The sequence below is a fragment of the Mixophyes fleayi genome, chromosome 3 (genome assembly GCF_038048845.1).
Source record: "Mixophyes fleayi isolate aMixFle1 chromosome 3, aMixFle1.hap1, whole genome shotgun sequence".
In the NCBI taxonomy this organism is placed as follows: domain Eukaryota; kingdom Metazoa; phylum Chordata; class Amphibia; order Anura; family Limnodynastidae; genus Mixophyes; species Mixophyes fleayi.
Genome location: NC_134404.1, coordinates 223,459,643 through 223,474,748, shown reverse-complemented (window position 1 = coordinate 223,474,748; position 15,106 = coordinate 223,459,643). Strand labels below are relative to the sequence as shown.

The window sequence follows — 15,106 nt, the reverse complement described above, 5'->3', positions numbered from 1 at the left end:
CATTCCATAACAAGTGTAACAATGAACTATTTATAAAAAGATAAATGCCATACAGGTACCAAATGTGGAAGTATACCGACAAAACCATCCATATAGAAGATGTATGAGGAAAAGAATACATACAAAGATTCACACCTATTTTCATATTCATAAGCATGTATACATAAACTACTGCATTAACTTCTTGAACTATTTCTAAAAAAAAAAAAAAAAGTAAAACAACAAGTTCAATGTGGTAACAACTGAAAGTGAATACATGTTTAAATTCCAAGTAAGTGTCATTTATCAATTACTTTAATACATTTGTGATAAGCATTGCTGCCTAATAGAGCTGCGTAAAGTTTGTATGTTTATATATAATTAGTTACTGAAGAAATTAACTCTAGAAGTACGTGAGTGCATGTGGAATAAAAATTGTAAGCTCCACTGGGGCGTAGTGAATGATTAAATATCTGTAAATCTCTGAGCAAAATATGCAGGCGCTATATAAATAACTCTTAATAACTATTTTATTGTGTCTTGCATCAGATCTACAGTCTAATGGTGGGTAGTACAGTAGTGAATATACTCTAAGCAATGACATCTCTATAATATTACTGTTTCCTGTTCATAGCATACATATATACACATACATCTCTCTCTCTCTCTCTCGATATGTAATCCAACGAGAGAAAAGAAAAGCTCTGCTCTATCATTTATTAGTCCAGAGTTCATTTATTGATTTAAATCAGTGACTAGGAGTGTGACGTAACAGAGAACACAAATATCGCTGCTTCCACTGAGCAAGTTTCGATTGCTTTTCTGATTATGCTTAAGGGGCAGACATATGCGCTTTGTTTGTTAGTGGTTAAGAACGCTTCTTTATATTCTGAATTGCGGCTACCCCAGTATGCAGTTAAGGGGGCAATTGAAAGAGGCGCCGCTTCTACCATGTTTTTTAGTACGACTTACATAATGTAGCCTTAAGGAATTCTAGAAGTGCCCTCTTAAATGCAGTAATAATAGTGTCGGCGTTTACACCAACGTCATTCTCTGCTGACGGGCTCTTAAAGGATGGCATTTACTTCAACTCATTTTTCTGAACAGTCGAGATGAAGGATATGTCAAGGTACTCTGGATTCGGAGTGAAGATGTTGCGGTAACTGTTGTTGGGGTTTGAAGTGTCGGGAAAAAGTACCGAACCAAGTTGATCATTTCCATGATATACAGAAGAAATAGGAAATATACGCACTGTGAACTAGCTCTAAGAATCCTCACACAGGGTGCAGGCGCCAGGATCAGAAAATGCCCACGAGCCATACGCCTTTCTCCACAAAATAATACAAAGTAGAATGGTAGCAATGCTTGCCTTGAAATGCAACATGGATTATGGGGTTTTTAATAGCTGACCTTAGATGACAATTACTTCTCCTCAAACTTCCACACCAAGATGACTTTCTCCACTGTTCTGTTACAACATTGCTCTCTCAAATGTCATTGATGTTTCTTCCTCTAGCTATAATAACTAAAATATTGATCAAATGCCAAAATATTGGGCAACTGGACAGACCCAGAAATTTTGTACTTGAATATAAGCATGGTGGTATTTTAACTGCTTACTTAATTCAGCAACACCTATGTGAATGCACAACTTTCAATATACTCTATACCGCTCATATCGTTTCCTTTACTTGTATATGGAAGATAGTTATCAGTAAATATGGACGATAATTCCATACTGGGAATTAAACCACTATAAGCAAAATAAGAACAAAAATTTACATATATTTGCCAGCTTTAATTGAAAACCACAGTGCAGCGGGTATTTTACACAATCTTCACAAATGCTAAACAAGCCCTGGGTTAAATAGCACTAGTATAACTGCAGGCTGTAGAATAATTAACTCATATATGAGACTTTCACATCACAGTTATTGACACAGTGAATTATCTTTTTGAGCATTTGGTTGGAAGGAAGATTGAGTAAAAGGAACAGATAACCACCTGGATAGCCTGCAGCATAAATGATGTAAGAAAGATCTACAGTCTTATGTGGTTATCAAACAAGTGACATACTTGATCACACATATAAAAATATTACACAAATATGACATAATTAAAAATAATTAAGTCTTAACCTGACTTCAAGGTGATGGCTCAGAGGACAGCATGTTGCCAATTACTGCTCTAGAACCAAATAAACCCACTGCTCCACTAAATGACTTCTCCTGGTAGAACAAGTGTTAAGATGGGTACCCTGGTTGGAAGGTAAACACGTATAGCAAATAAAACCCAAAAACATATGCATATAAATTTTGTTATTTCCTCCCTAATGACATAGGCTTGTAAGTCGCCTGTTACATGCAGCATACAAGTAACCTGAAAAGTGAATGAAAGAGATGAGAAATGAGTGAACATACCAGAACTGAATCCAATTTCTGTTTCACTTTCATCATTCGCATAGATGATCTTGCAGCAATGACAGACGCTTGGAATGTGAGACTATCAGTGTGACTGGAAGCACTGACATCACCGGATGTTTGCACTGATTCTGCTTCAAGTTGGGAAACTAATAAAATAAGTAACACATATTAGAGTGTGACATTACAACTTAGCATTAGCTTGAACTTGTATTAAAAGTACGCACACAAGGCACACGTATATTGTTATAGCTCAGAAAATATCTTCGTGAAAAATATGTTCTTTGTGTGGTCACTCGATGTACATTATAGAGAGTTGGTATAGTGTTTTCACTCTATTTCTAACATACTGATTATAACAGTAATCATATTTCAATGATGATCTAAATACAATTGCAATACAGCTATGTGTTTTCTAGTCTTTTATCTTGGATAACCATGCTCCACACAATTACTGTACTAGGAGATACGGTAATCACATCTGTATAAGTAGTTATCATGCTGCAGAGAATAATCACAAGCCCCAGTGTGGCCAATTCTTGCGGCCCATCTAAGCCGGAAAAGCTGATGCTGTATGCGCAACCTAGGAGGAGTTATTGAAACTATTGGTCCATGCAGTAACTTTCCCCATGTGAAGGCCCATCTACTCTCACCATGATCATCACTGTTAGTACACCAATGGAGGCCTGTTCTCGGATAGCTTGTATCAGCCACATCCCCCCCTCCCAGCATAATTTTTACTTTCTTTATGCTTTAGAACAACTTTTACATTCTCTAACACTGTGCCATGTCCACAAATCCTGGTTTAGACCTGTACTGTCTGTTTTAAAATAAACAATTGTCTATTTTGTATGCTTCTTAATTTTGTTATAAACAGTGGAATCCTTTCATAAAACAATTGAACATATAGATGGTCAATTTTGATTGTGCAGGGATATATGACTAATTTGTGACACTATGCTCCTGTATTTAGACAGAAATACTCATTTGTTTCTCATGAACAAATTTAGACCTAAGTGGTACTTCCTACTTCCATCCCACTACTGTCATGTGTTCCTTAAATCTTAAGCCATACTCACCTTTGTAGTCATAGATATATATAACAATTGGCTGGCTTTGTCCAAAGGCACAAAATGCCACCATGTGTTCATGAGGGTGAAAAGCCACATCTCGTAGGGGGGCTGTATATGACAGCTCGGAGTACTTTGCTACTTGATCTCCTAGAATGGAAGACAAATGTATTGAAAGTACCACTAAACCCCAAAACTAAAGTGACCAGAGATCTGCAACTGTGTTTTAAAGTATTTTTCATGAAGTACTACTATGAATCACTTTTTACCTTTGCACTCTGCTTGGACCGAAATGCAATATGTAGACTTAACCCCGTGTATCCCATAGACTGGAAGCTTGTGGGCACTCTTACCTCTCTGTCTGTATTACCCAGTATTTGGAATTTGCTGCCGCTATATAAATAAATGGTGATGATGCACCATAACAGTACAATAGACTGATCGTTGTTAACATCCCCCTTTAGCACTATTCAAAAGTATTACCACCGCACGTATTACAGTGAACTGAAGCTCCTCCCACATCTTAAGGACGGTGTCTTAATGGGGCCAAATACAAGTCAAAACTTGAGTTTCTGTGTTGTTACTGGACCTACCTCCGTAGGAATCTATCAATCCACATTGTGCATTTCATGTATAATATTCAGATCAATAACATGCAGCCTTTCATGAATTTTAATGTCAAATAGTGACTTTACTTCCTCTTAAAACATAAAAAGTACAAATACAATTATAAAAATAGTTAGCCTTTATTTGAAAGTGCTGTTATTCTCATAATTTTATGTAGAAAATGTTTTAAATGCTGAAGAAAAGTGGTAGTCACTTAAAAAAGCCATCATTCAGACCTGAGTAAGGTGGGATTCTAGTAAGAAGCATTTGCAGAAATAACCATGTAAATTAATATTTTATTTAGTGATTTACATGGTGATTTGCAATTTAGCAAATCTAGCAGAGGCAAATCACAATGTAAAGGACTACTTTTTGAAACCTCCAAAAACAAAATCACCAGACACCTCAAAGACACAGAAATCATCACACAGTATAAAACAGGGACAATCTTGTAAAGGGTGGTTTATCACCATAGAAATCGATAAAATAATGTTATTGCTTTCAGACACTTGCCTGAAAAACCACCAGAGATGAGTGAAATTTCCCATTCATTTCAATGGGCTATGCATTTCAGTGGGCTTTCAGCGTGTGCTACATGCAGAGAGCCAAGTGAAATGAATAGGCTATTAAAATGAATGGGAAAAACTCTGGTAAATTAGTAATTTAAAAACAGGCAAGAGCAGACTGTACCAGTCTCAGTGTAAAAGGCAAACCCACAGGTTTGGGACCCCAACTTTCATAGAGGGAAACCTTGTCAACACGGAGATGGATCCCATGGGATGAAAACAGAGGAAAAAACATGCAAGACCCTCCCACCATAGAAAGAACCAGACCCATGTCAGATAGCACTAGGGCACTTCCTGGCATCCATGTGTGCGTGGGTTCCAGGGTAATGGTGCTTGTAAAAAGTAGGTACCACGGGAGTGAAAAAATATGCTAGCATTGAAAACTGTACACACCCTCCCGGTCAATTGAGGACAATGTCATTCAGCATCGGGGCTCTATAAGGAGCAGTTCTCTTCATCTGACAGGGTTTTTCTTTATTATATCATGGATGAAGATTCCGACAAGAGTATTTTTTGAAAGATGTTGCTGTTTAATTACGTTAATAGGTATCTATATTCAAATAAAATATTGTTTAGCCCATTGTTTGCCTCTATTTTGTTTTTCCTATTATAGCCATTGTGGGAGCAATTGTTTCCCAGCAGCTACTGAAAGCCATTGGCATTTTGGTGCTTGTAGTTTTACAAGCTACAGCATGCAGAAACGTTCAATGACTGCCAGGGCTTGCTGGGACATGTTGTGCCACAATAGCTAGGACCACGAGAAAGGCAGATTTACCACTCAAGTGGTCCCTATTTCTAGTATTACCTAGGCAACCATTGCCCAAGGATGTGAAGAACCACCCCAGTGCTACTCAGCACTGTGCTGAACAGCCTAGGGGGTAAATGTATCAAGCGGAGAGTCTTACGGCGGGTTTGAAAAACCAATCAGATTCTAGCTATCATGTATTTAGCATTCTACAAAATGATAGCTAGAATCTGATTGGTTGCTATAGGCAACATTTCTACTTTTCAAACCCATAGGAAAACTCTCAGATTGATACATTTACCCCTAGTACTGGTCCCAGGGATCGCAATGTGGTGGCCAACATTTTTTTTTCTTATTTATTTACTGCAGATTTTCCTATTAATTTCAATAGTCCATTCATTTCAATGGGCTTTCTGCATGTAGCATATGTGGAAGCCTATTGAAAAGCATGGATCATTGTACTGAATGAGAAAAGCAACAACATTTTTATTAAAACACAAGTAATATCCCAGTTTATATTTGTTTAAAATTGCAACAATTTCCTTGATTTAAAATAAAATCATTATTTACTAGATTAGAGATTTCTGGCAAGTAACTCACAATTTTATTAAGGTGATTTTAAGCAATTTAAATCTATACTAGATTCCCACCAAAGAATATAGAAAGAGTGAGTTTAAGACATACAAACCAGACAATAACGAAATACTGAGGTGAAAGCCATTTAGTACAGTGGCTCTCCCTCTCTGCGGGGTGTGATGGAGCTACTGCACAAATGAGAAGTGGTAGACCCATACTAATATATGATGATTATGATTTGGTGTATACAAGGCATATAAGTTGCAGATGCAGAGTAAGATGCATCTTGAAAAGGAGTACGATGTGCATGTGTAGAAATACGCTTATAATATAATAAAATAATATTTTTGTATGCGTTGCTGTGTAGTGTAATTCGTGACCATTTTGCAAACAACTCTGCATCAGGCCTACAGGTTTTTTTTCAGACCGGCAGTTTGTTAACACGATGCCTGTGAGACAGTGTAGGAGCGAGGGGAGTAACAGAGGGAAAACTGGAGAGTAGAACACCAGATCCTTTGATCGTTTGAGAACAGGTTCCTGTATGATATTTCACCCAAAACTGAATTTACAGTTTTGGGTGAAATGAGCATTTAAGCTTATCAGTAATAGACATTGTGTAGCATATTAGGCTGGAATACATATTTCAGAGCTCAGCCGTTTCAGATTCTATTCCTAGAGTCAAGCTATAAGCCATTATAGCTTTACATGACCTAAATATGCAGTGCAACAAACCGGTAGAATGTCTCACCTGTTTCAGCATTCCAAACATAAGCTACCCCATCTTCACTACCTGCTATGACGAATGTTCCACATGGTGTAAAGCAACTGTGAAGCTTTTCCCTGTAATTTGTAGCTCCAATATATTTTTTTGCCGCTAATCTAAAAAAGAAAAAGGTATTAGAATAGCCAAAAGACAAAAAAAACATACATTAAAGTACATTACAAAAGTATATAATCAATATTAAACTATAAGAAATAATTAGCTACAGACACTTTGTTGCTGAGTTGGTATCTAAGCACATGAAGTGCAGTACTGTCTGAGCAGACCTTGCAGCATATGCTTACTCATCCTGGTTATAATGGAATTCTTTACAATGGAAAAACATTATGTGATCATTTTTAATGCCTAGATAATAAGAACAGATACTGAGAATTGCATCCAATGGCACTTGTAGCTGGTCAGTAATGAACTACAGAGACATTTCCAGGAAGATCATTTTGAAATCTGGGAATATCTCTGGAAAATAGGGGTAGTCAGCTAACAAATCACAGTAAAAAATAAATTAATATCTTGGCCATGATCTGAAAAGTACATTGGGTTCAACGTGCACTTGTTTATATGTCCTCAGTAGGAATACACATAGCGTTATTAGTAAAATAATAATAATAAAAAACGAATGGGCTTATTTGCACTTAGGGTATATTTCCCAAGCCATCTGTGTAACATTACATCATTAAAGACTAAAAATGAATCATTAATAGTAGTCCATAAAAGTAATTCACAAACAGCAAAAATGCCCTTTTGAGTATGTCATATATTTGAGTTATTGGGGATAAGAGTGTGCATCAAGATAGAAGATAAAGCATGGGGAGAACATTTGATGAGAGGGACTGGGGAGATTGGGGTATTTACTGCTGAATGCATGTTAGGTGCTGGAAGGTGCTTAATATTGCCCGCACCTGTACAAACAAAATTTCCTTTCGTGGAACAAGATATTTAAATGAGCCTGAAGAGGTAGGAGACTGTGCGCGGAGGGGTTATTCACAGTCTTGTGGTTAGCAAATCAGGAAAGCCTCTTTCTCCCCACAAAACAACTGTTTTTTACATATCCTTGGAAAAGGCAACCTATAATTTCATTTGTATTATTTTTGTGCCATCCAAAACTAAATTACATGGGAAAGTGCATTTCTGCAGGCACAAATCTTCCAATGTAGTAAAAACACAAAAATGTACAAATGTGACATATAAAATGCAGACAGCCCCGATAATCTCTTATGATTATTCATATTAAGATATGAATGAGGACTCAACAAGCAACAAAGAAAAATGGAGACACTAATAAGAAATAAATAATGAAAATGGAGGTCCAAAAGTAACACTAGGCTGGATACTTAAATGACTAGGAAATGGACAAGATGTAAGAGAATGTCCTGCTGTCACAAAATTCAGGAGTCTCCTGGACATTCCGGGAGAGTAGACAAGTATGTATTGAGTATGCAGACTACAATATAACTATTTGTGACTGTGCCGGATAACTTTGTAGTCAATATGATGGTCATTGCAGATCTCAAAATGTTCTTTTTATTACTAAGGTGATTATTTCTTCTTTGATTTTACACATTTGCGGTCTGAATATTATGAAAGATCACTTCATATGACATATTTGGCTGTATATAATTTAGTAGGATGCCATTGATCTAAATCCATCACACCTAGCTTGCAGAGTTATAAAGTAGCCCATGAGACAGATACCTAAAATAATTTCATTGATGCAGTGAAGGCGTTTAAATAAATAACCTATGATAAAATATTGTAGGCTACAACGTTAGACAAAAATAATAGCTGCTATAAGTACACATATGTATTGAAAATATTGGTATTTGATACAAGTCTGATCTGTTAAATGCACACAATTCAGATATCAGATAAGATGAGTTTGACAAATTATTTGCCTTTTTAGCAAATTTTATTCAGCTAAAAATAGTACAGCTGGGGAGACGTTTAATAAAAAGTTTTATTAAAAAAGCTCCAGCATAGGTTAATTATACAAAAATTAACAGTATGCATAAAGTCATCATTGAAGGGTTATGTCATAAACGTCATACAAACATAGCTTTGTACTGCATGTAAGGCTTCTACAAAACTACATAATATACTATAAAGGGATATTTCCCAACTAGCAGCGCTGTTTTAGAGTTTGTGCTACCTTGGACATCGTAAATGATCAGTATGTACCCCGAATGAGCACAATACCATTCTATGCTGCCTTAGGCATGTCTCTCCTAATGCTTTTATGGTAAATATAGCTTTGTCATCCAGGGAAGCAAGTCTCACTTTGCTGCTAGGCTTTTAGACGGCTATGCAGAGTATTAACAAGCAAAAAATGCTACAAGTGTCAATTAAAGACATACAATTTGAGACCTGAATACTTACAATTAAAACTATAAAGATCAATATATCATATGCTGCGTCTGTAGCATGAATACACAACAGAAATTTCCAGGGCAACAGTGTGATTTCATAGCAGACATATTAAAAGTGTTGTATAAACAAAACTAAATGGAATATTAAGTGTATTTAGCATAAGGATGGTGTCAAATCTGCGCACCATGTCTTTAAATCTGTGTTTTCAGCTGCACGTACATCAACTCTAAAAAATACCTTAATTTTTTTTTTTCAAAACTAGCATGTTGCAAAATGTGTCCAAACCTAAATAGCAAGTGTCTTAAATGGATGTGCTTAACTTGCATATGTATATCCTTACTGTGCTGAAATTGCATGCGAAAGCCCTTGATACACTTTCAAAAAGCAAGTCCCGCAAGAGCAAAAGACATTTAACTCCAGAAGGATGAGCGCAATTATATGCAAAATCCTTCTTTCACGTTACCCAAATAGATTTGGGTGCAACTGTCAATCACGCCTATAGGCTGGCGGCTGGGCCCAGGTCACTCCCACTCTGTGTAAAAACATCATGGCCTCCTGTACTGCTGTGTCTGCAGACTCTTACTACATCAGGAGACACATATTGTAACAAAAATATTTAGGTGTAAATACCCATTAACGTGCGTTGTATTAAACTATCACTATGAAACTTTATGACATCATTTTGCAGGGACATTCTGCTCCTCAACTAATGCACTAAAGACACTTTCAATAGTATTTTAGAAAGTCTACCATCGTCTTTAGGTAGCTCACAATGTTCCGAGGTGTTGCGATTTGTGTTCACTAGCGCCTGCAGCTGCCCACACACAACCAATAATAGCTATCATGGTACTGTAGAACTAACACCACATATCTCACCAGACAAGAGACACAATACAAAGTACTTCAGTAAGTTGGGAAAAAAGCTTACATTCTAAGGTCCATAATCCTGAGTGTGCTATCTTTTGTATGAATTAACAGACGTCTTCCATTTGGATGAACCTGCAAGTGATTCACTGCAATTCCTTTCATGTCTGTATCTTTTATTTCCTAAAATAACAAAGCATAATGAAATAAGAAACAAATGGCCTTGATCAGAAAGAAGAAAATTTACAAAGCATAATTTGGTCATTTATTAAACATAGTGTAAGGCAGAATAATGTATCTGCTCCGGCATTCATAAACATTACTATAAAACGTATTTACCCCATCATTTTTCACTTTTTATTTTGTTACATCACATAATCAAAATTAAATTATTTGGAAATTGTTATCACTGATCAGCACAAAATACTGTGTAACGTTAAATATGAAAGAAACTCTAATACTTTCTCTTAATTGATGACAAATCAAAAACAGTTAATTACATTATTGCTAAGATACACCTAAATAAACCCTGGTGCAATCAGTAGACGTAAGAAGTTGCATAATTAATTGCTTTTAGTCCACCTTCATACAATTAAAGTATTATAATTGACTTTAAAATGACATACACCTGTATATGAGACAGGGCCGGATTAACCCGAGGTCTAACTGGGCTACAGCCCAGGAGCCTTGGGCATTCAGGGGGCCCTTCAAAGTCCTCAGCGGCAATTGATCAGTCCGGGGGCGCCTCCGGCCCGATCAATGCTCAGCACTTTCACTGCAGTCATCCGTCCCCGGCGCTCCGTAATCTGCTTACTGAGGAGATCTCGCGAGAGTGAGACTATGAGTCTCCCTCTCGCGAGATCTCCTCAGTAAGGAGCTTACAGCGCGCCGTGGAAGGAGGACTACAGTGACAGGTAAGCGCTTGGGGAGGGGGGGGGCGGCCTCACGGGGGGCGGCTCACATTGGTGGCCTCACGGGGGAATGGAGGCCCCTTTAGCCCAGGGGCCTCCATTCCCTTAATCCGGCCCCGATATGAGATGTCGCACAACTGGTTAGTGTATTTTTAAAAAGAGCTTCATCATGAAGATCAAACATTCAATGTAGTTCTGAGAAAAATTTACTGAAAAGAAGTAATCAAAGCACTAATATAGGAAGATTTACTTCTAATAACCCCTGGAGAAATGTCAAGTTTAACATAATAAACAGAATGAATATGACACGAGTGTGTCTAGAACAGGTCAACCTCCAATAACGGAGCTTCCCTTTGAGATGGGCACTTAAGGAGGTCACCAAGATGCCTATAGCAACACTGATAAAGTTACCGTCTTTTATGGAGAGATAGGAGCCCATGAACTTCACAAATCTGTGCTTTATGGACCGGTGGCCAACAAAAAAAAAATATTGTTGAAGAAAACTCAGATGACATCTTACCAATAGTAGGTGCTTTGTTTGGTGCAAGCCTAACAAACTGCTCATCATCCCAAGAACACTATCCTTAACGTTATACATAGTGGTGGGAGCACAATGTTATGGGGATGCTTCTCTGCTTCAGGAACTGGAAAACTTATTAAAAGCAGATCTTGGGAGGAAAATCTGTTGCAGTTTGCAGGCCCATCAAAGAACAGGTCTCATTCCAATTGAGAATCTGAACTTATCTGAAAATCCATGTTCACCAACAGTCCCATCCAACCAGATGAAACTTAAGCACACTTGCCAACTTTAGAAGGTTGGCCTCCGGGAGATACGGGGATAGGTGGGCGTGTGGGGGCATGCGTCATTTTAGCCCCGTGATGCGATGATGTAAATGCATAATTTCACCACGGGGAGTGGGGGCAAAATGACACGATTCTAGGAGAGACTCCTAATTCTTCCCGAGGATGCGGGAGAATGGCCTACCCGGAATTCGGGAGTCTCCCGGACATTCCAGGAGAGTGGGCAAGTATGAACTCAAACAATATCGCAAAGATAAATGGGTGACACCTGCAGTGTTCAGATGTGGTAGAGATTTGCCCAAGAACAGCTGTAATTGCAGCTAAAGGTGCTGCTACCAAATATTAAAATAAAGAGGGTGGAGAGGGGGTTTGAATAATTATGTAATTAGTTGTTGTCTGTTTTATTTATTTGTAATTAAGAACAAGCTTTGGAGTTTTTTTGTATGACATTACATAGATTTATTTAGATATTTTTTTTTCTACCACTGATCACAAAATGCTAATTTTGATTCCATGCGGTCAGAAAATAAAATGTGACTTTTACAGCCAGCTTCCACAAAGGAAAGCAAAAGCTCCGGCGCTGGTGGCAAGAATAGAACACGTATTTATATATAATAAAAACACACACACACTGCAATCTTGTATTGAAAAAAATATACCTTGTTAAACATAAGAGTCCAAGATACTATAGTGTTCTGCACATGAAAACAGCCATGTCTAACCACTGAACACTTTATCTAGTTTAAGTTACAGTTCTTTTTTTGCTTGTATTATTTAATTATTAATTATTATTATTATTATTATTATTATTATTATTATTAATAAACAACCCATACAGATAGGGAATGAATCCAATGTAGTTCACTCAAATGTCCGATGTAAAAGAGTGCATGACCCACATTTATACACATGAAATGATGATAATCATGCAGAGTCACAGGACTTTCTTACAGTGAGATAATAAACCACACTAACAATCTTTCACTGTCATTTGAATATATAGATTGCGTAGGTGTCTTTTAGAACCTTAAAACCAAAAATATTGGGGGAAAAACAAATGAGCAAATGCAATCAAAAAACGTTATATTCAATAGATCACAAGCAAATAATTATGGTCCAAATTGTAATTATGAAAAATTTGATGCAATTATCAAATAAAATACTGAATATATGAGAGGCAATCAGTTATTTTACAGTGGCATCCAATGTGCAGTCAATTTCACAACACTGGGGCCATAGATACAAAATTGAGCACAATAGTGCAAATAATTAAGGTCTCAATAATATTAAGACACCTTAAGCCCATCACAACAAGTCCCTACCACAGATGTATTAAGAGCAGTGTCCGCATTCTGATGAGCTGCTTGAAGCGACAAGAGCGGAAAGACCAGCATTAGCCCTTACTACAGTAGCTGTAATAATAAATATGTAGCATAAATTGCTGTAAGCATTGCATGAAACTCTGAGAAACACTGTGCTTCATTTATTGTTTTTATTAAATTACTAGCTATATAAACTAGGCATGTATGGACTCCTCTTCCACAATAACTAGGACAGGTGATGTAGTTATACCGTCAGATATAGCTTCTGGACAGGGCCTGACTAATGGTTCAGGCCACTCTAGGCTAATACGCTCAACTTCCACGCCATGCTAATTCGCGGTATGTAAAAAGTAACCTGTATTTAATTTCAAATCCAGCTTCCTTCACCCCCTCTTGTTTATGTTCCGATATTTTTGAAACTCAGTCTCAGCAATATTTGTAACTCACTTCAAATGAACCATTTTTTATCCTGCATTTTATGCAATGTGCACTGGACCCAGATTCTGTTGCAACTTCCTAACAGTATAATAGGACTACTGGTCCAGGAACTGGTTATAACTGTATTTTGTTTTACTTACCTCTATAAAGACTTTAGTTTAGGAGGCAGAAATACATTACATTTCTGCAGAAAGTTTAAAGGAATACCTACAGCCATAGTGACTGAACAAAACATTATCATTGCGTTTTTTTCCAGCGCTACAAATATTTCAAAACAATTAATGTTACCTTCAAAATATTCCAGAGCCTGACTGGATTTTGTTGTGAGCTTCTGCTGATATCTGTATTCCACACAATTATCAGTCCTGAACTGTCTCCAGAAAACATATGCAGCCCTAAATTACAATGGGTAATAATGGAAAAATTTGTTAGTTGTAGCAAATTCACTGTACCAATGAGACAGTCATGTGACAACTACACAATATTGTGCTGTGGGCTATGTCCAATTTATGATTAAAATATTTCATGGCCATTATACAGATAGCATCATCCATAAGCAATCAGCATTGATGGTTTCAACCGAAGTAAATGACACATTTATAAAAATGAATAGCGTTATTTATAATGAGCAGCACAAATGTATGTACGTGTACGCTAGAGACCATGAACAGCTTAATTATGGTAGTAATTAATTAATTATGGGTAGTTCACTTTGAGGTGCTCACGTAAAGTTGGCGTATAATATGCTTTACACATCAGAGTATGTGCACACACACCGCTATTTTTGGCACCAGTGCTTTGTTTGCTTGCGCAAAAGTAAGAAAGCGCATTAAACGCCAGGAAGCAATTTGCGTTTAACTTAACATGAGTCCCGGTATGTTGACAGAACCTGTGTTGGCATAGCTTCAGCATGCAGAATCTATGCCATGTCTACATCATCATTCAGTGAGCAAAACCACTTTATATTTACATTACTACCACAGTACAGCAAGTAAACCCAGTTCCCTTCCATCAAGAAAGCTAGTTTCTAGGGTGGGCACTGCCATCTCCGCCTGTCTTACTACCAGTGTTGTATTAGTAGATAAATGAGTGCAATGTGAGCAAGTCAGAGAAATTGTTAGGTAAATAGCATTATTAATCTCTATGCAAGGCTGGGTAATAATAAACTTTTATTCTTTTATTCCTTAATTAATGGATTTCTAATCACACTTTCAGAAATACTGCAATGTAAATGAAGGAGGACAATAGATTATAACCCATATATTTAATATCCAAGACACTTGGCTGAAAGTAAAAACCAATGTTCAATACAAACATGCATAAAATGTGTGTATAACTGTCATGCAACTTATACAAATAATACTTTTTTATATATATATTTTTTTTTTACCATTTTTGAGCAAGTTTTGCAAATTTACTGTATCTGGCAAAACCTCACACACTAAACAACAACCTGAACCCAAAAATTAGAATCAGGCAGAAGAAAGCCAAAACAAACAGAATACAGAGAGGAGTTTTAATGAATTTGACCTCAGGGTTATTTTACTCCATATGTAAATATGGGCACCTGTCTGTAGCAGGCTTAACAATAAATTATACTCTTGTCATCTTTGTACCCATGAGTAAATCCTTGGGAACAGAGAGGCATTATAATGATACTTTG

At 37.0% G+C, this 15,106-nt stretch overlaps 1 protein-coding gene across 3 annotated transcripts in view; it reads right to left on the bottom strand.

Annotated features, from left to right (window-relative positions):
- The window catches only part of AHI1 (Abelson helper integration site 1), a 209,725-nt gene that overhangs the window by 149,442 nt on the left and 45,177 nt on the right, over window positions 1-15,106 (bottom strand). For all 3 annotated transcript variants that reach the window (XM_075203181.1, XM_075203183.1, XM_075203182.1), the window contains 5 exons: window positions 13,732-13,838; window positions 10,036-10,154; window positions 6,711-6,841; window positions 3,479-3,619; window positions 2,400-2,548 (listed from right to left, as the gene is read on the bottom strand). In XM_075203181.1, the coding sequence (XP_075059282.1) occupies window positions 2,400-2,548; window positions 3,479-3,619; window positions 6,711-6,841; window positions 10,036-10,154; window positions 13,732-13,838 (647 nt within the window). The remainder of the gene's footprint in view (window positions 1-2,399; window positions 2,549-3,478; window positions 3,620-6,710; window positions 6,842-10,035; window positions 10,155-13,731; window positions 13,839-15,106) is intronic.